We start from the raw sequence: 27,959 nt of genomic DNA, 5'->3' as shown, positions 1-27,959 counted from the left end.
CGTGCACTAAGTTGATCTCCTTTTATATAACCATTGCCATAATGGGTTGGAAATTTCATCAACAACATATGTGTGGATACCATGGCCTTGAGATCATTGATGCATGTGCGTCCCAAGATGACATTGTATGCCGTTGGGCAATCAACCATTAGGAAGTTAGTGGTAATGGTAGCTGTGTAAGGGCTTGTACCATTGGTGAAAGGTAAGTGTATACTCCCCAAAGGTTGCACGATATCACTGGAGAAGCTTATCAAAGGAGAAATCGAGCGATCGATCAAGTGTTCAGCTACATTAAGTGCCTTGAAAGCTTCAGCAAACATGGTATTAACCGGAGCCCCCGTGTCTACCAGGATTCGTCGTACTTCAAAGTTGGCTATGTGAGCTTCCACGATCAGTGGGTCGTTTTGAGGGTAGATGATACCTCTTTCTTCCTCAGGGTAGAAACATATTGGATCCCAGTTAGGCTTTTGATATTTTCCTCCCCTAATGTTTTCCACGTGAAACACTTGGTGGCCAAACCTTAAAGCTCGTTCACTATTTTTCATGGCCCTATTGGAAGATTCAGATATGACTGTGTCACCGCTTATGGAATATATCACATTCACTTGGCGTTGGTTACGGTTATCTCTTGAAGGGTGAAAGAGGAATCGATCAATTTTTCCTTCACGCGCCAAAGCTTCAAAATGATCACGAAGGGTGATACACTTCTCGCCGTCATGGCCGTTATGTTCGTGGTAGCAGCAAAACGTGCCCATGTTCTTCGTGGGCTTGTAACCCGACTACCTTGGCATTGGCTTCGGTATCAAGTGTGTTATGCCGAGGTAAATGGCCACGCATATGGCGTTCAAAGGCGTGTATGTCTCATACCTTGGGGTAGGGTTTGTCCTAACACGTGTTTGGCCCATTGTGTTAACTGCCTGGGGGCAGGCATTATCGTGACGATACCCTTGGTTATCGCGATAGTGTCCCTTACTCCTTTTACTAAAATGGGACTGGTGATGATGGAAATCTTTACTTTTACCCTGAGATTGATATGTCTGTTAACTTGGCGAAGTATTAAGTAAAGCAGAAGGAGGCACCGCTGCCCTTTGAAAGGTCGAGGTCTTCTCATTTGGTTGGATCTGGCTTCCACTCCTTACTTGCTGATAAGGGGTGGCTGTGGGGGGTTTCCCTTGGTATGTCCTTGCCTTGGCGGAGGCATGGTTATAAGTCTGAGCCATCATCTCAAAGTAAGTCTTCCAAGTGTTGGCATTGATCATGTACTTAAAGGCTTTGAGGGCTTTGAGGGCTTTGAGGGCAATTTTGTCATTTGCCTCGGCACAACGGGAATACTTATGGTTGAAACGGCCAGCATACTTACGTAATGACTCATTTGGCTTCTGGCGAATAGTGTACAAGTCATCCACATAATGCAAGCGATCGGTCTGGAAAATGTGTTGAGAAACAAAAAGTTTCCTCAATTCCTCAAATGAGTCTACCATCTCAGGTGGAAGACGGCAATACCAGTTTAGAGCTCCACCAGAGAGGGTAGAGGGGAAGAGAAGACATCGCTCTTCGTCGGTGTGCATCCGGTATGCCATGGTGGACTAAAAATTAAGGTGTTTAATCGGGTCCTCCTTTCCAGTATAGAATTGCAAGCCAAGCTTCTATTTTATCTTTGCTTGGAGGGGGTGTCGAGGATTCTCCTTGTAAGAGGGCCAGGCCTAGGTTGGTTCCAATCAGGTATCTCAGCTTATCGTTCGGCCTTTAACTTGTTTACTTCCTTAAGAAGCTGTATGACAAGGGGTCCTGAGTGGAGTCATGTACCACTGGAGCTTTCTTTTGTAAATCTCTATCTCCTTTTGTCGACACATGTCGCACTATGATTGGCCTCCTAGTTAGAGGGAAACTCTTCTAGGTCCTTAATGGTATAACGTTGACCAGTGCTCAGTAGTTTCAGGATTGGTCAAGTATGGTACAAACAGACTTCATAGTTTAACACGCAAGGGCATAATTCATATCCCTAACTGATCAAATAATCACGTAGACTGGTATACCACATCCGTTAGATTTTTCAATCTATAAATGAACGCCTCAAAACGAGTTAAGAGGGTGTTCCGTGGTTTTGGAACTATTTGAACCAGTCCATGTAATTCTTCGGGAACTTACATGTCAATCTCCGTATCTATATCCCCATGGAGAAAACACTAACCACATTTTATAATGCTGCTATCAATCACATGACGTTTAAGAGAAACCTTACACCGTAAGGCGTGCATCATATTGCATTATTTCGTTCATCTCATAACACTTCCTTTCCCACTTGTAACACAAGGTTACCTTGGGTAGTGTAGGAACAACAGGTCCAATACACACTTTGGTAAGAAATTTGACCTGGATTGTAATTTCAGTTGTCCAATCAATTCTACGTTATCACTTAATCAACGAAATAGGTTCGATATCGTCACTTTTCATTTATGTCGGTAGCTACCATATAAGTGAAAACATCATCAATGATAATCTCATTTCAATTCCATTTAGCTTATAAAAACTAGTATACTGGACCAAGAACTTTAAGTCTCGAGAGAAATCCGGATTAATCTCATGAGATGTAAATGATTTGAGACAATGATTAAGTTTAGATTCATTGGATGTCCGTAAGTACGTCTATCCTTGCAGGCATGTTTGTAGCTGATATATGGTCTCGTCACTTTAGCTAGATCAGAGGAATGCGTCTAGAGAAACATTCTGAAAACTAGAATTCATCGCACTTGCTTATCACACTTGTGCGGTATGGGGATCAAGATGAGACATAGTGGGCAACGTCTAAGAAATTCGCACCGTTCTACAGGAACGTTGATGTTCTTATCTCCCCCTAACGGGAGGAAGACTGTCTCATTAAAGTGACAACCGGCAAATGAACGGTAAAGAGATCTCATGCAAGGGCTCTAAGAGAGCTAATGTAAAGGAGAATCATTATTGACAAAAGATAAGGACCCATGGTGGTACGTTGCGGCGGCGCAACTTGGCACATGGAATGCACACCCAAATACGTAAATACTAAAAGTGTCAGGTTCTTACCCAGTAAGCAACTGTAACGTCATATAGGTTAGGTAGCAATGGGCCTTAAGGAGGACCAACATAATTGTGTACAAGTATTGCATAGCCTTAGGCAGAAACTAAAAACTTGGTATGTTTACCAAAATTCGGGTGATCATTTGAATTGCACTTTATGATCACTAGGTAAGGCTATTTGGGGTGAACATGAGAATTCGATGTTCAATTATAAACCCAAAATACATGCAATACTTTATCGAAAACTGTAGATATAAAACTCTCCGGCATTATCCAGTCTCTTGGACCTTAATGGATAAGTAAAGTTGTGAACCCTTAATCAGCCAAGAGGTTTAACAGCAATGTGTGTGGACAAACATATGACCAATTTCTCGATTCATCAACCAAAACCATAAGTATTTATATGCTCCGCATTTAGGTTGGATTAGTCCACGTTTATTCCCTTGAATCCATTGTGAAAATGGGTGATTTCGTATCTTTGCGAATGATGATATAGAAAGTCGATTTCCCTAATGAGTAGGCTTGACAAATTGTGCTTGTAGGCACAAAATCCTTACTTCGGGTAAGGAGATGCATCGTAGCATCATTGTTTGACCTAAGTGTCTTAAATGGTCGTGCCAAAACAAGTAAACTGCTTAATCACCTAGCTCCAGGCCGGCCACATGTGGTGTATTCCCAGTTGGGAGACAACCCATTAGCCCCAAATCAAAGCTGCAGGCTCATTTTTTGGAGGTAGTGCAAAGATATTTCACTTTATTTTCTTTAGTGGTTTCATTTATGATCATTGTCATCTTGAATATCCTTAAAAACTCAACGTCAGGGAGAATTTAAGGTCCCTTAAATGGTGATTCAGTACCATTCATACAACGAGGAGTGTGCCAATGCTTTTAATCAGGTTGGATAGACCTGAAGTTGTTGTTAGAGATGTGATTTAGGTGTAAAGTTAGTGTGCGTAGTACGCATTCATCCAGACAACTAACTTTTCCACATTCCTACCTAATCACGTGTTTAATTGAATCGATCACATGTATTAAGAAACATGATTCAATTAACTCATATTCGAGGACAATATCAATAAGATTATCCATAAGTAAAACATACACCAAACGTGAATCCAAGAACATGGAAAAATGTTCACAGCGTAAATGGTTTACTGAGGGGATTCAGCCAACAAGGCCATCCATGTCAAAATTATGCTCTTCCAACGATGATTAGTGGAACAAAATTGGTCTCACGTATTGACTACTAGAATGGTACTCATTAACAACATTGGCAAGGGCACAAACAGGTGCATAACCAATGGTCTATTCCATCGAGACGGAAATAAATTCTGAAGGGTTAAGGTTTAGAAATATTTTCCCCTATTATTGAAGTTTTAGGTCTTAGGTACCAAGGGTCATGCTTCATGCATGATGCCACATCTTGGCAGGCCCTAATTCTACCATATGTTGTAAAAAAAAACTCGAAATTGGATTGTGAGAAAATATGTCATTCGATGTATCCCTATCGAAGCAGTACATCACCATTTGGTAGGCTTTGATCGAACTAGGTCGAGCAATTCAGTAGACTCCAGCCGAACTGGGTCCATACCTTGCTCTCACGTTTGTGGTAGTAATCAAATCCGAGAATCTGGTAAACTTCTGCTATCTACACTGCTGCTTCAGGGGCGAGTTAGAAACAAGGAATGACAAGAAAAGTATTCTCTAGTCAATATTCGATCGGATTTATAAACTTCATAATTGTACTCATTCATGGACGTAATCATGATGTGCTTCAGGCAATGTCTTTCATGATTAGACAATTCGTAGGAGCGAGCCAAAGAGCCAAGGAATCCTCGATCAAGAGGTATTTCCATTTGTAATGCTTTGAGCATAGTCTTTGAATGAAGATCATGGCGGAGGCTTATTCAGCTCTTCCATGCCATCGTTGGCTTCAATGGTTTCTCAGCTTCTTGATAATCAAGTGGAGATTCACGTCTTAACCCCACATAAAGTGATTTCTATTAGAAATGTCCAAATAAGGAAAATTGAACTTGTGACGGTTCGACAATCCACTGAATTGGAGGGAACAAGATTGTGATTGGTGTTATGGGAATGAATCATCCATAAGCATCAAAATTAGAACATTCGAGTTCTAAGACATGGTTTTCATGAAAAACGTCGGGTTTTCATGGGTGTATTGTTTTATGAAAACTTTGGGTTTCAAAGGCACTAAATTTGAAACTACAGGTTCAATTTAGTTTACGAACGTTTAGTTCATGAAAGAGAGGTTCCTACAAGAATACATAATGCAATATACAACTAAGTGTAGTGGATTTGGGTTGCTTCAAGAACTCAAGTGTGAGGGCTTCAGGACTATGAAAGTATGTCAACAATTCAAAGTATAAAAATAAATTATTGAATCGTTAATGTCCAAAAGTGATCTTTAGGTCAATAATTTTGGATTCATTATCATATTAATAGACTGCATGTCACTTTTAATTAATTTAATAAATCAGGCCATTTGGGATCGATTGTAGAAGCAAAATAATATTAACATACGGGTTAAAATTATTTAGCATGCTAAAATAATAGCATTGGATTCAAAAAGTCATAACTCAATAATATTGGGTTTGGGTGCCAAGAGTAGGGCACCAAAAATATGGGCTGAAAAAAAAGAAAAAAAACAAGCCAAAAATTGGCTTTGGGCCAAGAAAATGTGGTAGCCTAGCATTGGATTGCTGGCTGCTGTCTAATTCGAATAGCCCATCAGCTACAAGTTGCGGGTTGGGCCGTGTGAGGTTGCTGCAAGCAGCCCAATCACCTGCAAAAGCAAGTTTGCAGGCTTGCTACAGTTGCGAGCCAAGAGGAATAGTCCAGTAGCAAAGGAAAGAAGAAACCCAGGCCTGATTGGTTGGGCATAGTTTGCTGGACAAGCCCAGCACCGGCTGGCTTGGTCTGACGTGAATTGGGTGTGAGAAAGCCCAGCGAGAAAGATGTTGGCTTTGTGTGTTTGGAAGGGTAAGAGGTCCAGCAAGTCAAACCCAGGCCTAGAGCCTAGTTCACACACGCAGCAAATCTATTGTTGTCTCACGGTGTAGCTAGTTCCCCTTCTTTTTTCTTTTCGAAATTTCTAGGGTTGTAGAAACCCTAATATGCTTCTAATTTATGAATATATTTTGACTCACAAATTCCACATGTGATTTAATTGCGTAATGCATGAAACAAATATATATATATATATATTGACAAATATATGAATATATACAATATATATAACGGAAGGAAAATATAAACATAGGGGGGTTCATGCATCATGGGGAATGTTTTCATGCTTCATGGTCATTTCAAATATCTTACTTTATTTTAAGCGTACCTGATTGGCAGAAAACAACAAAAGCCTTTGAATTTGTAGAAGATCCTTCGCAGAAAGCCGGAATTGCATCTTTAATGCATTGTATCACGTTCAACAAAGAAAAATTAAATTGAATCAATAGCATGTTGATCAATTCAATAAAATAATAAATTAATCATAAAAAATGATTAAAACGTAATACTTCCCTGATGGAAGATAAAACTGAAAAATTTAAACTAGGGTTTTAGAGACTGATTGCATAAGATCAACTCAAATAATTATGAGTAAGTTTTGTACTTCATTATATAGGCTTTACAAGATTACAATGGAATTCAAATTACAAAAATACATAACAAAAAGCCAAGATACACGGTGATGATAGAGTCATGTTGAAGGAAGACTGTGATTCTTCTCAATCTGTTGAAGACGTGTGTTATCCAAACTCTGTTGTGGAGTAGTTGAGCGGGAACCATATAATTCGGACTGTGTTTGTTGAGTTAACTAGGATTGCTGACGTGGAGAACATGTAGAATCATTAGGTTTATCAAAAACTCTCTTGTTAACGTAGCGTCAAGAACGTGCTGATAACATGTTGTAGGCATAATTTACTAAACAATTATGGAGGCCATATGTCAAGAGCGTGCTTTAAACCATATAAAGATTTATGCAAACAACAAACATGTGAGGGGTACTGAGGATCAACAAAGCCAGAGGGCTGGCGCATATACACTTCATCCGTCAAAGAACCATGTAAAAAGGCATTTTGGACGCCAAGTTGGCGAATGGGCCAGTTGTAGTGCAGGGCAATGGAAAGAAATAGTCTAATAGTGGCATGTGTGACAACGGGGCTAAAAGTTTCACTGTAGTCAATTTCGGCTTGTTGATGAAAACCATTTGCCACAAGTCGTGCTTTAAATCGTTATATAGAGCCATCAAAATGTTGTTTAATTTTGTACACCCATTTATTCGGAAGAACGTTCATGGATGATTGAAATGGAACCAAGGACCATGTACTGGTTCACTGAAGGGCATTAAACTCGTCTGCCATAGCCTGTCTCCATTCTGCATATTTGTTAGCCTGTGTAAAACAAGTAGGCTCAACCACATCGTTAGTTGTATGGGCAATAAATGCATATTTGGGATTAGGTTTGTGAATCCTTTCATTGGCACGAGTAACCATGGGATGTGTAGGTACAGTGGGCCTCTAAGATGAAGAGGTAACAGTGGATGTACTTGCATTCGCATGGTGGAGAGAAACTAGTGGATCTAAATGTGGATTATTGACTGGAAGTGATAAGGAGGAGGGAGTGGGGTTGGCAGAAGGGATAGTGGGAGTGGGAAGTAGGGTGTCAGGAGGGATTGATGGGGTAGAAATGGGGTTGGCAGAATGTGGGTTAAGAGTAAGACATGGGGTAGCATTAAGGATGGGAAAAGTAGGTGTAGGTGATGTCTGGGGAATGGGAAAGAAAGTGGGCATGTGGGGGTCAATAGTAATTATGGTGTTAGGTGAGGAGGTAGAAGAAGAAAAAATGAGTAGAGTTGGTTTTTGTATAAGGAAAAATAGTTTCATAAAAAACAACATGATGGGACAAGAAGATGTGACATGTAGACAAGTCTAGACACCTATAACCTTGGTGATTTAATGAGTAGCCAAGAAAGACACAACGTGTAGAACGGAACTATAATTTATTGGAGTTATATGGCTTAAGATATGGGAAACATGCATAGCCAAATACTTTAAGAATATCATACTGAGGAGTTTTGAGAAAAAGTTTTTGAAATGGGGACTCATCATTCCAAGACCTTAGTGGGTAAATGATTGATTAAATAATTGGCAGTATGAAAAGCATCATCCCAAAAGGAAGTGGGTAGGGATGCGTGAGCAAGAAGAGTAAGACCGGTTTCAACAATATGACGATGTTTACGTTCTGAAACACCATTTTGTTCGGGATGATGAAGACATGTGAAACGATGATATATACCATGATGAGTCAAAAAGGTTTTGAAATTGTTATTAATATATTCTCCGCCACCATCGGTTTGAAAGGATTTGATTGTGGTGCTAAACAAGTTTTCAACTAATTTTTTTTTAAATTGACAAAGGTAGAAAAACATCTGATTTTAGTTTTAAAGGATATAACCATGAGTATCTAGAAAAGTCATCAATAAACACTACATAATACTTAAATCCATTGATTGAAACAGAAGGAGAAGTCCACACATCCAAATGAATTAATTGTAAAAGAAAAGTGGACCTGGAACTAGACAAGCTGAAGGGTTACTTATGACTCTTGCCAAGTGGACATGAGTGACAAAAGACACTAGTTACAACACCATTGACTGGTAATGTATTCTTGGAAATTAAAGAATTCAAAATATGAGATGATGAATGACCTAATCTAGAGTGCCAAACATGATTAGACACCCTAGCACCTAAGAATGCAGAGACTCCTTTATTGCATGATGAAACACTGGAAAAAAGGTAGAAACCATCTCTACTCGGGCCTTGGAAAAACGTCTTCCCCGTGTGAATTTGGATATAAGGTTAGGGAACAATTGTTGTCAGTGGTAAACTTATGAATGGATATAACATTTGTGGATGCATTAGGACAAAATAGTGTGTTAGGTAATTTAAAAATGGCTTTGGGTGTACGAATGCAAGAGTTTCCAATATGAGAGATGTGCAAACCTGTTCCACCTACTAAACTATTGACTTGGTCAGGACCATGGTAAGGATGAGGATTAGACACCTGGGCTGGATCATTTGTTATGTGAGCATTGGCACCAGGGTCGAAAAGCCCATTCTGGATAGCGGGAATACTGGCAGATGTGGATGGAACACCTGCAGCATAGGCTTGTAGTTTTGGCTTTGGAACACGCCCTTCATAAGACGTGTTCAAAAGGTTGAAACAATCAATGGCGGAATGGCCATGTCGATTACAGATCTAGCATTGAATCAAACCAATAGGAAAAGAACTCTAAGAATGAGCATGGTCGAGAATTCCATCAGGTTGGCGAGATTGAGAGCCTTGGAAATAGCTTTGATGAGGCTCATAATGAGAGCCTAGGGAGTTGTATGGGCAGGATGAAGAACCTCGACCACTGCCGCGACCTCGAAACCTAGAGGAGGATCCACGACCACGAAAATAAGCAGAAACACGTCCACTAATGCGAGTTGCTGCAAGGGTAGAAAGGTCGATTTCAGCAAGGAATGCAGAATGCATTTTCTGTCGGCGTTCAGCGCTAAGAAATAGTGCTTCCAAAGCACTGTACGTAATCGCCTTGTCACGAGCTTGGGCGAAGGCAACGGTACTCTCATACGCAGGACCAACATTATTAAGGATGATTGCAACGATGTCGGAGTCTGAAACAGGAGCACCAAAGAGATAGTGTGTGTCTGCAAGACAATTAATTTTATCCAAAAATTCAAAAATGGAATAATCACCTCTGTGAATGTTCATTAACTCACTACGAAGCTAAAGGAGAAGACCGGTTGACTGAGAAGCATAGCAGCCACGGAGGGTTGTCCATGTAAAATGGGAGCTAGTTTTCCCAATTAAAGCAGCGAGAACAGTAGGGTCAACTGAAAAGTTGATCCACAACATGACTATGGCATCTTGTTGTATCCATGTTTCAAAGTCAGGGTTGACTGTGTCAATGAGGTTACCATCCGCATCTTTGAGGAAAACAGGAGGACACGGACAGGTTCCATCAACAAAGGAAACAAGGTTTCTGCTGCGGAGAAGATGGAGCATTTAAGCTTGCCAGAAGGGGTAGTTGGTACGATCCAGTTTGATTGTAAAAAAGTTGGATGCATTTGGGAGGGGAATGGAAGTGACTGATTGTGATAGGGAAACTATGGGAGAGAGAGAAGAAAAAAAAATGATTGTGTCGTGAGACTTTAGCTCTGTGATACCATGAAAGAGTTTAAACTAGGGTTTTAGAGATTAATTGCATAAGCTTAACTCAATTAATTATGAGTGAGTTTTGTACTTCATTATATAGGCTTTACAAGATTACAATGAATCTGTTATCAAGATTACAATGGAATTCAAATTACAAAAATACATAATAGAAAGCCAAGATACACGGTGATGATATAGTCATGTTGAAGGAGGACTGTGATTCTTCTCAATCTGTTGAAGACGTGTGTTATCCAAACTCTATTGTGGAGTAGTTGAGCGGGAACCATATAATGCGGACTGTGTTTGCTGAGTTGACAATGATTGCTGACGTGGAGAACATGTAGAATCATTAGGTTTATCAAAAACTCTCTTGTTAGCGCAGCGTCAAGAGCGTGCTGATAACGTGTTGTAGGCATAATTTACTAAACAATTATGGAGGCCATATGGAGATAGAGGGTGCGGCATATAGAGAGAGATGAGAGAGATATGTAATTGTGGGTGTGTTCGATTCCACCCTATTGTGCCTTTATTTATAGTAGTAGGATAGGTAAAAACCTTTCCCTTTAGGATTACAACATTTAATAGGTAATCAACTCCTAATAGGAATATAAGAGATATTCCAAGATATACTAGGATTTACACAATCACATTCCTATTCTAATAGGACTACAACAATAGGGACAAAATGAATCTCCAATAGATCGGAAAGTGAGTCCCTAAAGTATAGGGACTCATTGGATATATAGTGTATGTACTCACGTATAGAGACTCTATAGGGACACAACCTTTAGTAGAAAACGGGACCTACAATCTTGATTGAAGTTTTTAATGCTTTTAATTAATTAAAAAAAGGTTCACATAAACAAAAATTGTGCACCTAATCAAATTATCACATAAAATCATAAAAATTTCAAGTTTAGGGATTCTACTATAATAATTCTCCTATTGGAGGCAATATTCCTTTAAAAACACAAAGATTCCTTTTAAATGAGTACTCAAAAATGATGGTGGGAGTTCCTAAATGGGAATTTATATTGGAGATGCTCTGGTTTCACAAGTGTCCACCTAAAACTCTGTGGGAGTCAAAGTCTTCTAAATTTGAATTTTATACTATTCTTTTTGTAACTACTACTTTGTTACAAAGCAGAAAAATTGGCCACACCAATTCCAATCCCGATCTTTGAGAACTTTGATGCGGATGCCAACACAATTCGGGTAAAAGATGTTTGCTTTCGGTCCATGACTCATTCTTTTGTTTCTTCTTATACAAGGATGGTGATATAAAAGTTCTATATTTTGCCCTAAAGACTATGACTATGACTGAAAAAAAAAGCAAGATTTTGTGTGGAGAGAGAGAGAGAGAGAGAGAGAGCAGTAATTTGTCAAAGGGGTTTATATAATTAGCTAGGGTTTTTGAGGTACTTATCTTCTGATCTTCATTCATGAGCATGTAAATAATCCTTCTCTCTCCATGATATTCTTTTTTATCCTAAATTAATTCTTTATCTGTGTGTGTGTATTCAAATCTAACATGAATGCATGATTGGTCTATTGCTTTTGGAAGTTTTATGATCACTTTGACTCTCACTGGTTTCTGAGAAGCTTCCCGCCCATGAAACCAGGAAACTATGACCATAAATTGGGATGAGTGTCAGACAAGTATTGGGTCCCCGGCCTCTTCTATTCACTTTCTTTCTTTATTTGTTTGGTTGATCTTCTATTAACTTTCTACTAGGATCACGACATGACAACTTGTGCGTAAATAACCACCACCTGAATTATAAAGGATTTATGACTTAGTTGGTTAAGAGTTTTCTTTACATTTAAGGTATTGATAAATCCGACTCATCCTTTCTTAATTCTCTTGAATAAGAAAAAAAGAAAAAAAAAACCACTTTTGCTCGTTTGTAATGCTTCTTTAAAAGTAGTTTTGTTCAAAAGCACTTCCAATAAAAGCTCTTCTACACTCACAACACTTTCACTAAAAGCACTTTTACACGGCAAGTACTTCTTTCAAAAAGCATTTCAAACACTTCAAGCTTTTTCTACTAAGCATGATAAGAAGCGTGTGCATGGTATATTTAAAAATTCTTTCACCTACTAAACGGTGAAGACAAGACTCCACTCACCCAATCAGGTTGTCCCATAACCACTGTACTTCACCATTTCACCTCCTACTTCTATTCTCTTCTTGTCATTGCTGTGTTTTAATTTTTGTGGTTATTTATGTTTTCATATGATTATTTTATGAGACGAGGATGTACTTTAACACATAATGTAAATTGGAAAATGTCATAAAAACTTATAAGACTGTCAAAAAATTTCCAGTTTGGAAAAATTGGGATAAAAGTTCAGCCCACTCCATTTTTATATCATGTGTCCGTGCCTACATCATAGTGATTTCATTTCTAAGGTGATGAATGTATAGCAACCTGAAAAGATTACCATACTCCATTTTGTTACCAAGAAAAGATGATTATTGCCTCTAAGTGGTGCTTAGCATGCCTAATACGCGTGGATTAATTAATTTAATTTTATTATGATCCCCAGAAACAGATAGAAAGAGATCAGATTACATGCAAACCAATTGGATCTTGACAGTTTGGGGGAAATGACACTTTAGGTGACTAACTATCCACGTTTTTTAGTGCATAATCGTAATTGGAAGCAGCATATCAGATTATAATATAATCCCATTTGAAATGCGGCTCTATTTTGTATTCAAAAGAGTGGAAGACTGTTTTAAGCCACAAATGAAGTTATATAACTAGATAATAAACTCAAGACAAAATGTTATTCATCTATGTCAAACAAGTGACTCTCAGTTACACATTAAAAAAAAAAACGGCTATACCGTGTTACTAGTTACACATTTTTATTCTTTTTATCTCCCATTTTTCGTGAACTAATACATAACGTAAGATATAAGCTATTAATGCGTTGCCTATCCCCCAGGTCTCTCTCACCCCACACGTAATAAACTATAAAATTGCTGCATAATATTCTAAAGCAAAACATTATCCTGCGTATATGAATGTCAAACATATAATATATTCTAGGGTGTATGTGTATATATATTCTTATAGATAAAATTATATATACGTGAGGTGCATATATGAATATCATCCATTCTTATAGATAAAATTATATATATGTGAGGTGCATATATGAATATCATCCTCATATATAATATATTCTAGCTAGGGTTGAAACATATTCTTAGGATGAGGCTAAACATATTTTAATTAAGATCTGCGTACGTATTTGTAGATTCAGTTGCCACTAAATTAGATATGCACTTTGCTGCCTCTCATCATATAAACTATCCACATGCGGACCACGAGACCACAATGATTAGTGTTTTAGTGGTGTGTGATTAAGTCTTTCAATTTTATTTTTCCTTTTTTTACTGTTTTCTGGGTACGGCGCATTGCAGTCATATGCAGAACATTGTATAATTGATGCAGTTAGGTAAAGGCCTTTGTTTGTTCGTAATATCATACTGGCATGTCATGAAAGTTCTCACACACAATATTTTTCTACGGAGTAGAGCTAATGGTAAATTTTAGATTTTGACTTCTCTTGCAACCAAATAATAGCTCAAACATGACATAGCGATCCAACTACAGAACAATGTGTATGTAATATTTATAAGTTGCAACGTTACATCAGCATATTACGTAGTTTCACAGGCACATATGATTCATTGGTTAAGAAGACTTGTTATTTTTCAGCTTGACCACAATTGCACCTATCATTGCTTGCTCAATCTTCATGTACACATGCATTTCTTGGCAAAATGCATTCAAACCTTTGGGCATGTCTCTTGCCTAACGTGTTTGTACAAGAGAAATTCGTGTTGTATTCCTTCACAGGCATTTTGTAATCCTTGCAACGAGTATATATCAAATATGAAAGGCCGACAAAATTAACAAAGTTTGCTCATGAAAAGACTCAATTAAGAGTTCTTCAGATGCTGAATCATCAACTTATTACTAACTTTTCACATTGTCATCTCAAGCAACATAATGATTGAGTATTTAAAAATGATTGGTGTTATCAAAATTTGAGATCAAAAGTTAAACTCTAGATCATTTACCAATCTTTTTCTTTAAGAAGTCGAAGTTATATAATGTTGAATCTTCATGGATAAGGTCATCCTGTTGTAAGAGTTTATATAGATTATATCAACCTGGTATTAGGGTTACAACATCATACAGACAGACCAACAAAGCGTGCTTTGATATTAGTGTTATTCTGCAAGAAAACCTACCTAAATGTGTCGCCATTGATGGAGGTTCAGAAGTAGTCTTCTATTTCCAGCACTCGATAGTATCCTCAACTATATGAAGATGGTTTAGTTCTCAAGGATTAGAATGTGTGGAAGCAGAGACTGCTTCTATCAATATATATATATATATCTCTACCAACAACCATCTTTTAGCTAACCTAGAGTACAAAATTTCCACCTTCAAAAGAAAATTCAAAATCGGGCCTTGAATATACAAGTGTCTGGTACTATGGTGGACTTATAGATTGGCACTCAAAACTTTCATGGCAAGCTCAGAGGTCTCATGTCATAACAGTTGGACACTGAGAAGGACGAGAGCCAAGTTCCTAGGACCAAAATTATAAACTTACAAACTAGCTAATGAAAGATCCAACGAGCAGAACACATGGTCCCTACACAAGTGGCTTACCACGTATCCAGCTGAGAAATCATGCGAACTAACATGTGTCAATTCTCAGTACAAAAAAAAAAGGGACAGTAGCCGGTGTCCATCATACAACATTTTTTTCGATTTCGAGAAACATTTCAGTTTATGTGAGGTACTATTAAATGGCGTTATTTTCCGCTCAAATTATAGAATTTAACTACAATATTTCGGGGAGAAAAATTTGTGTGGGGCTTGACATGCCACTGGATGATATTGAGTGGCACTACACGCCACTCATAACTTGCCATGTGTTAAACTTAAATATGATTTCTTATTTTTAGTTTTATATGAAAATACAATAAAAAACTTAAATCATTATTTCTTAAAAAAAAACCTAAAACGGTAAAAACAAAATTCATAATCCCAGTTAAATCTACCTCCATCTGCGAACCCGCCTCTTTTCTCTCGCCCGCACCGGTGTCTGCAATGCCGTCGATTCTTCCTTACTCTTCAGGCTCTCCCTTTCTTAAGTCTCTCATCTCTCATCTCCCATCTCTCAACTCTCTCTAATGATTACTTATAACTCATTCAATTTTACATCAATAGTCTATTAATATTTGAAAATTGGAAACTACAAACTACTAGTGAGCGAAGTTGGCTTTGAGAATTGGGTTCTTCCCCAGAATTTATATTCCCTTCCTTAATAATTATTTGATAATACGTTGAAATAATGAGAGTTTTTTTTTTTTTTTATTGAATTGAAATACTGAGGTTAGTCAGAAACCTAATCCATCTTTGATGTATTAATAAACCTTTGAACCAGTAATTACACAAAATTTGCACAATTTCCCAGCAGCCATGCAAGGCCGTGAGAGAGAGACAAGCTTGTGATTATTTTTTGTGCGAATCATGAGAAAGCTAATGTTTGTTTGCAATGAGTCACATACATAAACACATTCGATTATTCAAAATTTGAATACATTTGTTTCGATTCCATCATTCCTGGAAGAGTTGAAACTGCTTCAGTTTTCCAGGGCAGGTGCTGCAAAAGGAGGTCGTCTTGAAATTGTGGCTGAACTTCCACCGCCCCTTGCAATTCCACCGTCGCCCATTCCCGGCAATCCTCTCCGCAGCTGCAGTTCACCCGGATATGCATTCCTCTCTTACCTTGTGATTGTGGCGTCCTTGAAGTTCAGGCCTTTTAACAATTTACATTTCTATATATATATAGCAACTAAAAAAAAAAATATATATATATATATATTTATTAATTAAATTTTGAATTATGATATAAAATAAAAATAAGAAATTATACTAATGCAACAATATTTAACACATGGCAAGTTATGAGTGGTATGGAACTGTCACTCAGCATTGTCCAGTGGCATGTCAAGCCCTACATAAGTTTTTCTCTATTTCGGGGGTCATCTATAAATTATATTAAATACATATGTTGACATAATTATATCTTATAGCTATATTGAGGGACTTTAACGAAATATTTCTGATACTGTTCACTTTTAACGAAAAACAATATTTTTACCTTTTCATGGTATTATTCACTAAACATTTATTTGTCATTTTTCATTAAAACTAAAGTTTTTTTTTAACTTTTCGTTAGTTTTCTTTTATATTAAATATATTTAAGTAGCCAATCCCCAAATTATAATTTAATGGCTGCTCTTATTATTTATTATGAAATTGTATTCAAAAAGTGAGATATTTCATCTATTATACCTGCTCTTATTATTTATTTTAATTATAATCACTTATTTGCAAGTACCGAATTGACCTAATGGTTAAGACATTTTTTGTTAGGGAGTTTTAACGAAAAGTTTGTTGTACTGTTCATTTTAACGAAAAATCACATTTTTACACTAAAAAATCAATCGTGATACTATTCATTGTACCCTTTATTTTGTCCTTATTTTTAAAACTCAAAGTTTTCAAACTTTTTTCATTACTTTTCCATTTTTTTAAGCTTCTAATGCTTTCAGGGTTCACATCATCTCATTTCTCTAAGTATAGATTAGTGTAGGTGCAGTAACAGTTAAACAATCACATATTTTTGTTATAAGATAACACGTAAATAACCAATAGTAAGTGAAATGATTTATTTCCAAGTTGATAACCAATAAAAAAAGAAATATAATAACTACAAATGTTTGAGCCTCTTGCAGATCTGTGTAATCATATCTATTCATATCATTTAATTTATTTAATTTAATGATCATAAATAAAAAAGAAAAGTAATTTTTGCATTGTCTATTTTGTCTCATACACACCTCTGTTTAATTTGAACTCTTGATTCTATTTTATTTTTCAATCTGATGGCGTTAAGAGGAGTTTAAAAATTAAAAAAATAAACGTGTAAAATCATTTTTGTATAAAAATGCATAAAATATAAAAAGATACTCATAAATTGTCATCGATTCCCTTCCAAACTAACGCTTTATTTTCCAAATCTATTTGTCTCTTTTTTTATTGTTTTAAACAAAAAGGAAAAAAAAGATAGAATATTTGGTCATCATAAGTCTATATATATTAAAAAACCCTGAGTCGCCTGACCAGGAGTAATTGCTTGCAGGGCAGAGAGAGCTTAGCTGTCTGCCTCTCCGTCTTATCTTTCCTGCTTCCTCCCTCTTTAAATTTCCTCCAATTCTTAGCAATCACTCTCAATATTTCCCTTTGTTTCTAGAGAGAGAAAGAGAAGATGACTGGTTTTGCGGAAGGAGAAAATGTCACCCTTGATCTTCTCAAGAAGAAAATGGCCGAGTTTGCAAAAGAGAGAGACTGGGATCAGTTCCACAGCCCCAGAAACCTTCTCCTAGCTATGGTTTGTTCATCTTTCCAACCCCATAAATATTCTTTCTGCTTTTTTTTTTTTTTGGTTGATAATTCTCTCATGCCATTTTTTTATGCCCATTAACTGTTTGATATGTGTTCTATTTAATAATTGTGTGATCCATGAAATGGGGAGAAACCCAATTAATAAAAATGTGATTGCTTTGCGATTTTATCATTATTTCATATTTTTGCATTCACTTTCATCATGGGATTGTGTAAGATTTGACCAAATAATATGTACACACAGCTGACTCACTGTAGTTTGGATTTTGCATATATTTAATTTTAAACAAATTGAGGTTTTGTGGTTTCTGACTTCTTTTTTCTATTCTGCATGCGCTTCTTGCCGCAAGTTGGTTCTTATTTTGTTTGTTTCCAATTCCTTTTCACCTTCTTATCAAAACCCAAATTGAGTTTTTCTTGAAGTTTGTAACTTTGTTTGTTTTAACCTATGAGAAAGGCAAAAGGAAAAAGGAGATTCGAACTTGTGAAGTGGTGAAAGTGTATATTGCTTAACCAGAGTCAAATTTGACTTGCTTTACAATTTACAATTTGGAAAGAGATGTTCTTTTTTATTGTTTTTGTCATATCAAATCTACAATTACCGCACTTTTCTGTGTTACCCTTTTTACCCAAAGTGCTGTTTGGCATTTGGCTTTTGCTTTTTACTCAAAACAACCAGAAGGGTGTTAAATTTTGGTTCACAAATTGATGCAAAGGTTTGGCTTTTTTTATGAAATTACAGGTGGGAGAAGTGGGAGAGCTATCTGAGATATTTCAATGGAAAGGGGAGGTTCCAAAAGGGCTGCCAGATTGGAAGGAGGAGGAAAAGGAGCACCTGGGAGAAGAGCTTTCTGATGTGCTGCTGTATCTGGTCAGGCTTTCTGACATTTGTGGTGTTGATCTAGGCAAAGCTGCCCTGCGCAAGGTGGAACTCAATGCCATTAAGTATCCTGTTTCACAGAAGCAGAGCGAAACAACCACCGCCACCAATGAGGACATTGCACAGCTGGGATAATTTTCTTGGCTTCCAAACACCAACTCAAAGTTTTACTTTTACTGAGCTGTCAATACTATGTTTGGTGTGTTTTGGGGGGAATGTGTGGGGTTGGGGCTTTTACGATAAGAGCTTTTTTAGGATGGTTTCAACTTTCCAACTTTTCATTGCATCAGTCAGAGGACCAGTAACTGGTGCTGTTTTATGTGCATTGATGATTCTCAGAGATTTTCTTACTGTTTTGGCTTTACTGATTCGCTGAATGGAATCTCTCTGACAGTTTGCGAGGTAGCAAAGTCTTTATTTTACTTCATGTTTAATTTTCGTCTTTAAATTTTTACATTAGTTTCTCCTCTTTTTTTTTAACTTAATTTTGCGTTGTACAGTGGTCATTCCGTCAAATGTACTTTCTTTTTCGTCGTCCAATTTAGGGTATAGTGGTCTTTTCATACATGAATAAATCTAATTTATAAAAATAAAATAAAAAGAGTTTGGCTCCTTAAGGTTGAAGAGGAATTCCTCCTCAAAATACTCCGTGGCCTATTCATAGAATTATGTGTTTATGATCAGAATATTTATATTATAAATTACTATGTAAATATCAGCTTTGCAAAAAAATCAACTAAAACTAAGATCATTTAGTCAAATTTTTAAGAAGTTTCGATTATAAACACGAATTTCTGTGAATAAGTTACAAGGTATTTTAAAGAACAGTTCCTCCTCAATCCTTGAAGAGGCAAGTTTTTCTCTTTAAAAAATTTGTTTTCTTATTTTTTGAATGTAATTCCTATTTTATCCTTTAATTTAACGAAAAAATTGACGCAGTTAACGAAAAAAACTGTTAGTGCGACAAATGACATAATTCGAGGACAAGATAAAGTATTAGCAGAGTTAAAGGACGTAAACTAAACTTGCGGAATGGATTAGGGACCTTTGCTACTATTTAGACTAATATGTATATTACCTTTTCTTTTTCTTCAGAATATATGCTAGCCTGCCCTATTTATCCAGTTTTTGGGTACTGGTTTTACTTTCTTTTCAAATGAGCAAGACTTTATGATATTAAATGATATTTTGTATTCGTCTTTTTTACTTTGTGAACACTCTTCGTCTCACCGATTTATTCAATTTAAAGCGAAAAGGTAAACAGTAATGTGTATGGTTAATGTGCGGAAATCACTTTTCTGTAAGGTGTAATGGTCAAATCAATTGAATGTTTTTTAACCTACTTTTGGAATAGTTTCATGTTTTGGAAGCTGAAAGTTGTTCAAGTTCAGTGTCTTTCCAATATAAGGTTAATCTTGATTACAAGGTAATGAGTTGTCAAAATTTTGATTAACTTATATATATTCGATCAGACAGTTCAACAACACAATAACTTGAATTTGAATTCATTAATCGAACTGGTTCTTATTTACATGTGTTGTTTATATTTACGATTTTCGGATTATGTTTGTCAATAGAATGTGATAGTGTATAGTGAAAAATCTAATTAAGAAGATGCGATTATATCAACTCACATACACTGAATTCCATAAGAACTCCGAAGTTAAGTGAGTTTGGGCGAGAGTAGTATTAGGATGGATGACCTCCTAGAAAGTCCTCGTGTTGCATCCCCCACCTCTTTTGGATGCGATCATACCAACTCACATGCACTAAATCCCATCAGAACTCCAAAGTTAAGCGAGTTTGGGCAAAATAGTAGTACTAGGATGATGCGATCATACCAACTCACATGCAATGAATCTCATCAGAACTGCGAAGTTAAGCGAGTTTGGGTGACAGTACTACTAGGATGTGTGACCTCTTCGTAAGTTCTCGTGTTGCATCCCCCGCCTCTTTCTTCACCAAAAAACAAAAAGAATTCTAATTAAGAGTATCTCCACTGATTAGAGCGTCTCCAATGGACTTGCAATTGGGTTAAGTTGCAAGCCGCCCCAAGATTGTTGCTCCACCGGTAAAAAAAAAAAAAACAAAACAAAAAAGGAGACAATTGGGTTGAAGTCAAATACGCCTTTCAATATATTGACAAAAAAAAAAAACAAAACAAAACTCCTTCAATAATTGCAAGAGGTTGGGTCCAAGTGAAAGCCCAACAGACAAGGCATGGGACCCCCCTCTCCCCCACCCCCTAAAAAAACCCCCTAAAACCACGTGAAGCCCATCAGACTTTTGAATGTTGCAGCCTGCCACGTTGCTCTTTGTGGGCCTTAGATTTCAAAAAAAATCTCCATTTCAATGGTTAGGATTAAATCTAATTCTCAAAAAACATAAAAATTTAAAAATTATTTCATAAATTCAAAACACTTATAAACTTTAAATTTCTTACAAAGTTCAAAACATTTGCAAATTAAATATTTAAAATTACTCAAAAATTTACAGACATAATGATATGTGGGGATAAGACGAAGAAAACATTAAAAATATATATTTGTGAATAGTAATTGCATTTGTCTTACCCTTCCTCCTTCCAAACGGATGAACTTGCACAAAGACAAATACTGTTTAGAGTGAATACTGAGGATCATTGCCCTCCAATTGCCATTGACTTCCACCAGCAGTGGAGATGCTCTTAGTGGAAGGCAAGGGTCATTGAGAGCATTGCCCTTACTATTCACTCTAACAGTAATTGCCTTCGTACAAGTCCACTCGTCTATGAGGAAGCGTAAGAACAATAGCGACTACTATTCACCAATATATACTGTTATTTTTATTTTTGTTTTCTTAGCATTATCCCCTACATGTCATTATTTCTCAAATAAAGTCTAATTCCAATAAATAATTTCAAATAAACAGAAAATCGTAGCACTACAACAAACATAATTAATTTAAACTAGGGGATAAAATCAATGTGTCTTGGTCCATCTTCCCTTGGAGTCCGCAAAAAACCTTCTTCTCATGATGCGATTTTTTCACTTCTCAAAAAACGTTTTGAAGTTAGGAGACTAATCATCAAGGTGTCGGATGTGATATCCGATCATTCTCCTCTTGTCTTTCTTGCCTATATATTCAACTCCCTTTCTCTCACCTTTACTTCATCTCTAACCTTGTCTTGCTCATACGTTAACTTGTCCTGTTCCATATGCAGTGCATGTTGGCCAGCCAATTCATCAACTAATTTTGAATAATCATTATTCAAAGAATTCCCTCTTCCAACTTTTTTCTTAGCAGCCTTCTTACCAACAAACCTTGTTGTTTATTTATTTTGTGCGACCGATTCAATCGGAGTCGCCAATGGTGTCTCAAATAAGGTCTCCAATTAATACAGAACGACAAAGAGATAGAGGAGATGTCAGAAAACACACGAGGCTTGACAGAAAAATGATAGAAGAGCAATGCTCAATTCTTTGTTACCATAAAATTATAATTCCAAATTGTCTCCTTTAGCATATCAAACTCCCTCCCTAATATACTAGTGTGCCAAAACATCTTCATCAATGCAAATACAACTCCCTAAGCCACTGAAACATATTAAATGACAATTGTTCCACCTAGCCACTTAATTTAAAACACAACTTACAATGCATCAAAATTACTACAAAACATTAAATCACAACCTAAGATACATGAATCTCAAATTAATAATTAACGGAATGGATGAACACCAAAATACCAACAGCCCCATTGAATAAACTCCTTATTCACTACATTACCAATGGTGTCCTTTTTTAGGAGTAGTTGATTCGTGCACTAGAGTCTTGTTCAATTAAACTTGTGGACAAATAGGGAAAATTTTGTACTTCGGAGTTTGCTTCACAATATTCCAACATTCGTGCCTTGTGAATGATCAAGATTAAACCACATTTTAGCTTGTAGTTGCTATAAAAATATTTGTGAAACAACATAAAGATATATATAACAAAATTAGAAAAAACTAACATATTAATTACATTTTAAATTTATTAACAATAAAATAATATTACCACATCTGCCAGCTTAGTGCCCCTTTGATAAATTCCTTTCACTTTTGCAAGTGCTTCTAGCCAATCTTTCAAATCTTTATGCATATATATGTACCTACTCGACATAGATTGCTCACTCTAGAATGTGCCTTGAATCTGTTGTACAAATTATGCATGAATCTTATGCCACATGTGTTGTACTTTCATCTCATTTCTAGTGATCAGGTCATGAGTAACAAGCACCTATGCTTGAAGCAAAGCAACGTCTTCCCCAATTGACCAATTTGACTTCTCATTCATTTTTCTTGGTAACAAAATGAGTTGGGAGGTAGAGAACAAATATAGGAGATTGTAGTAAAAATAAATATTGAATTGTGGTGTGCAAAATGAAGAATATGGTTGGGTATTTATAGAAAAAAAAATTATTGAATTTTGGATTTTTTTTACCATTAGAATAATCTTAGCATTGATTTTCAAAATTATTACTGTTAAAAGGCTAGGATTGTGCCACATGGAAACTGACTAGAGATGATATTTTGTTTTTTTTTTAACAGTTGGAAAACCAATGGTCCAGATGAAAGGACAGTTAAAAATCTAACGATCAAGAAATAGTCGTTTGCCTATCACGCACCACGTGGGCAAGCCACCTTTTGTCTTCTACTGAATGTGACTTGATGTTGCATCTCGCGGGTATGGGTAACTACAATTACCGCCCTCATGGTTTTGTTTCTGGAAACTCAAATGAGAACTTCCCAGTAGGTCATCCATCATGGGATTGCTCTCGCGCGAACTCACTTAACTTTGGAGTTCCGATGGAACCCGAAGTCAGTGAGCTCCCAAAATGCCTCGTGCTAGGTAGAGATGGGAATATACATATAAGGCCTATAGGATCCACTCCCCTGAGCGATGTGGGATGTTACAGGAAAAATATGTTGAAAATGCATGATAAATGTAACAACAAGGATATTTAATTGTCAGAAAAAGAAAATTATGACAAATTTCCTTTTTAATTTTTAACTTGTTAAAATGAGCAAACGGGTAAAGAATCGGGTAAACAATTACGGTTAAATGAATACGCGGTTATAGGTACAGTTAATCGTTTATGAACAGTTATAGATATGAATATACCCGTTTATGAAATTACTCAACGAATAAACAGTTATGCAAGTATGAGCTTAAACGATAATAGGTAAATAACGCGGTTATCCATCCACCATAACCGTTGTCCATCTCTAGGTGGAGCCACTTTCTTTGGACAACAAGGCAGTCCCACCCAATTGCAAAGGCAATTAGCGGCTGCTGGAGATACTCTAAGCAAACTTGGAATCTGAAATGAACCACAACGTTGTAGCCAACTTAATTAAGCCCAGAGAAACGTGAATCAATTATAAAAATAAAAACAATGTGACTTGAGAAACAGTGGAAGTGCAGCGGAGACGGCTCAAGGTATGAGACAAGTCATATTGCTGTAGACATATGTTAAAGCAGCCTGCAAAGTGTTAAAGACGAAGGGATATGCATGTTTGTGGGACCAGTGGTATTAACATGGTTATTACGTTTTCTGAAATTGAAAGAGGCAGCTCAACACAAGAAATCAAAAAGATTTTATTGCCGGATAAAGTAGGTGTGTGATTGTACGCATTGAGACTTGCAATGTCTATTGAACGGACAAGGATTGTTTGCCTTTACAATTCCGATGCTCTTTCGTGCCTTCTTGTTTTATATGATTACGGTTAAGACATGTTAACATATTATTTTTTTTATAAAGATAATAAGACAAAAATAAATAGTAATATAAAATGTTGACATGGTTTAACCGTGACCACACAAACAGGAGAACACGGGAGGGCACCGGAAGTGGGAGCACAAACTATCCTTATCCTTATTGAACACCAATACACTCGTAGCTGACACATATTTGATCATTAGATTTGATTGAACGTAATTAATCATTCAGTTTAAGCCGTTGAACAATTAAACGTGTTGGCATTGAGTGTAAGTATTTCTGAAAAACCGCAGAACTTTGGCACCTTCTTTTGCTGACAGAGTTATGAGAATCACATTGGTATCACAAGAAGGTCGTTGGGTATATGGAAATTATTGTTCAACATTCACAAAAGAAGAGTGATTGTATGGCATACACCACACATCCAAGGGCGAAAAGGGGGTTAAGAGTAATTGCGTATCATACATCGTTGTATAGCAGATTTTTTCCGCACGAGAAACGACCTTAGAACCTAGAGTCAATATTGGTAAAGGAACTAAAATTGGATCTCTTGGAGAAATTCTTGAATGCAATTATTAAAACAATTGGTCAAGTGTCCAACGCGTAAATTATTGGATATAAGATGGTAGATCGAACACATTGGTGAATCGTGCTTTTCTTCTTTTAGGATCATGCCAATCAAATATTGCACTCAGCTCGAAAATATTTGGATTGGGCTTTTCCGGCTAAATGAGCCTTTGGACTACTTTTTGTAAGCAACAAAATTGTGACTATGTAATGCTTTAACTACAATGGGCAAGGACAATTGAACTTGTCAAGAAGTGGACACACTGTCTTTCCCAATTGGCCTGAAGCTTCAACGTATTATGAATCCATTCATTACACTATCATGTTTTGCTTTCATAGACACATAAAGCACTTTATATCATGTTTAAGAGTGCATATATTGAATTGTTCCTATGGAAATTTACACGAAAAGGGAAAGACCCAACTTGATACAAAAAATTCACAACAGGTTTTCTCGCCTCTTTTTCAATGCGAGGATGATTCTTTTCCCCCAAGCGTCTGAATTATAGTTTCCAAAAGTTTGATTTCCTTGTCGCGCTTGGCGATTTCTTCTTGCTTGGCACGCAACTCTTCCATGTGCAGCTCAAAGACCTTTGAGGTGTTCTCGAGCTCTTTTGTAACTTCCTGCGCATGCAATTCAGCTGCCTTTTCTGCTGCCTCGGCCTGTCGTTTTTCTGCACGAGCACGAGCAGCTGCTGTAATGGCAGCATCAAGTTCTCTTTCCAAAGTTTCTACCCTTTGTTCAAGAACCTTGATGGTTCGAGCTTGCTCGGAACAAAGTGAAGCTTTAGCGAAGGTCTCCTCTTCAACAAAGACGGCCTTTTTAAGGAGCAGCTTCTGAAGTGACTCCAAATTGAAAGCCATTTCTGTCAGATTGCCTAGGGCTCCGTTCCATCTTTCGCTTCCTTTGCCCTTGTCCTCCATTTTCTTTCAATACCGCTGTTTGAAGACGACCACAGTACCCTAATAATCCATGCAATAGTTTAAAAACAGAAAAACATCTTTCAAAATAATATGCTGAAATACCAACACAAAGGAAAATGAACCAAGAAGAACAAAAAACATCTTCAGACCAGAAACAAAAAAGCATAACCATAGTGGCACAAATACATCGTACACATTACAAACTATAAGTCTAAGCAGAATTTTTTTCCTATATTATTCAACATTTATGGGAAGTTCTCCTAAGTTTTGGAAATTGCTTCTCTGAGGCTTCATTTATTTTGATTAAGATGCAACATCCAAACAAAGTTTCAAGACATAAGATCCGAACAAATTTACAGAGAAGACATGACACACTTTCATAGTCTTGTGGACAGACGCTATCACCATTCAAATCATAACATAGACTTCCTAAGGCTAAAGATTAATTTCTGAACATATTATATATCAAGGATGACGCATCAACTTAAGCACAGTCAATTAAGAAAACTGTAATATTGGCCCAAAATCCTAATTTTACAGAGTAATCGAACTTCACAAATTCCATAACAAAAATGCAGAGAGACAGCATTCATTTTGTTCTTGGACTTCTCTAGTGGTTAAAGAATATGTTGGACAACGCAAAACATAGTTTTGTTTAGCAGATTCACAGAACTTGACAAATCACACTGCTTTTGAGAACCAAAATAGCAAATTACCAGAAGCTAACACCCAACACATTTTAGCTAAACATTGAACTGCCATCTCTTCTACAGTTTGTACATTTATACCTAACACCCACCACCACATGAATTTTCATTAGAACTGTATTCCCTAAGAAAACAATAGTAGCATACCACCATTCATACTCTTGTTAAAAAATTCAGCTTCCAAACCCATCAAAAATCACACAAAATCACAATTTGAGATCTGGGTATTTCAGAGGAAACAAACCAATCTAAAACCAATAAAAATTCACGAAGTTATCGAAGTGGGGTTGGATTTGGGGATTTGATTTGATCCAGTAGGAATCCAACATTGTTGGGTCATCATAAAAAATCAATACCAAGAAAGAAAGAAAAAATCGAAGAATTACAAAACTGAGAGATGGATATGTAAGAGAAACTAACGTGGAAGAAGATGTTCTACTTGAAAGGCTGAATTCAGAGTCGACGGAATCGAGGGTTCTTCACCTTGTTGAGTACGAAAAAGGGGAAGGTTGTGGGGTGGGGTTTAAAAATGGGAAGTGGTGGAATTCAGTTTAGTTTTTGTCCCGCTAATTTACTTTAAGTTTCACTTTAGTCCATGTCTTTTCAATTGTATCAATTTTAAGGGTAACAAACAACCTCATACATCGTCTTTTGAACATTGTATACAACAGTTTATGATCTATTAATTAGACCTTTGTCCCCTTGGCTGTCACATTCTGGCCCGGGTTCCATTATATTTCGGGCTCGACTTCGCCGTAGCATGATATTATCTGTTTTGGGCCCCGACCACGTCTTCACGGTTTTGTTTCTGGGAACTCACACCCATCATGAGATTGCTCTCACGTGAACTCGCTTAACTTTGGAGTTCCGATGGACCCCAAAACCAGTGAGCTCCCAAAATGCCTTGTACTAGGTAGATATGGGAATACACATATAAGGCTTACATGATCCACTTCCTTGGACGATATGGGATGCAACATTGGTTGTGAATTTTTTTGTTAATTAAATATTAATAAACTAAGATATTTTTTTTCTGAACAAAAATTAAAATTAATGACAACATGGGTTGAACCATGTATGTGGCTTTAAATTTAATAAAGGGTTTTTATCACAAATTGACCTAGTCAATTAAAATGGTCCATAAAATAGAAAACTAATCAATGTTGTCATTCCGTTTGAATTCCATTAAAAATCTGTTAATGTGCTAACATGGCAAGCCATTAGATGATGACAGTGCAGAAACATGGCATTGTGGGACCTACATATATTGATGATGTGGGAAATAAAAATAGTTAAATATTAAAAATCAATTTTAAAAAAAAATTTAGCTCCACCCACC

General features: G+C 36.7%; 2 protein-coding genes, 1 non-coding gene and 1 pseudogene across 3 annotated transcripts; 3 read left to right on the top strand and 1 right to left on the bottom strand.

Moving 5' to 3' along the window:
* The first annotated feature begins 17,503 nt into the window (after positions 1-17,503).
* LOC126585301 (uncharacterized) lies at positions 17,504-19,107 on the top strand. The gene is made up of 2 exons (XM_050249694.1): positions 17,504-17,786; positions 18,543-19,107. Exons 1-2 carry the CDS (start codon positions 17,664-17,666, stop codon positions 18,813-18,815), a joined length of 396 nt encoding a protein of 131 aa, XP_050105651.1. The 5' UTR covers positions 17,504-17,663; the 3' UTR covers positions 18,816-19,107.
* Positions 19,108-20,292: 1,185 nt separating this feature from the next.
* LOC126588074 (5S ribosomal RNA) lies at positions 20,293-20,411 on the top strand. Its single transcript, XR_007611310.1, has one exon. It is a non-coding gene; the product is annotated as a 5S ribosomal RNA (ribosomal RNA).
* Positions 20,412-20,507: 96 nt separating this feature from the next.
* On the top strand, positions 20,508-20,626 carry LOC126588075 (5S ribosomal RNA; annotated as a pseudogene).
* A 4,631-nt stretch (positions 20,627-25,257) lies between these two features.
* LOC126585300 (uncharacterized) lies at positions 25,258-27,189 on the bottom strand. Its single transcript, XM_050249692.1, has 2 exons — positions 27,041-27,189; positions 25,258-25,952 (listed from the first exon to the last, which is right to left on the bottom strand). Exon 2 carries the CDS (start codon positions 25,911-25,913, stop codon positions 25,455-25,457), a length of 459 nt encoding a protein of 152 aa, XP_050105649.1. The 5' UTR covers positions 25,914-25,952; positions 27,041-27,189; the 3' UTR covers positions 25,258-25,454.
* Between the last annotated feature and the right edge of the window lie 770 nt (positions 27,190-27,959).

Source organism: Malus sylvestris, chromosome 10 (genome assembly GCF_916048215.2).
Source record: "Malus sylvestris chromosome 10, drMalSylv7.2, whole genome shotgun sequence".
Taxonomy (NCBI): Eukaryota; Viridiplantae; Streptophyta; class Magnoliopsida; order Rosales; family Rosaceae; genus Malus; species Malus sylvestris.
Note: the sequence above shows the minus strand (reverse complement) of the source record. Positions and strands in the feature narration are given on the sequence as shown.

Coding starts and splice junctions, on each gene's coding strand:
- LOC126585301 (XM_050249694.1), top strand. CDS start 17,664: ATGACTGGTTTTGCGGAAGGAGAAAATGTCACCCTTGATCTTCTCAAG. Junction 17,787..18,542: donor GAAACCTTCTCCTAGCTATG/GTTTGTTCATCT, acceptor ATGAAATTACAG/GTGGGAGAAGTGGGAGAGCT.
- LOC126585300 (XM_050249692.1), bottom strand. CDS start 25,913: ATGGAGGACAAGGGCAAAGGAAGCGAAAGATGGAACGGAGCCCTAGGC.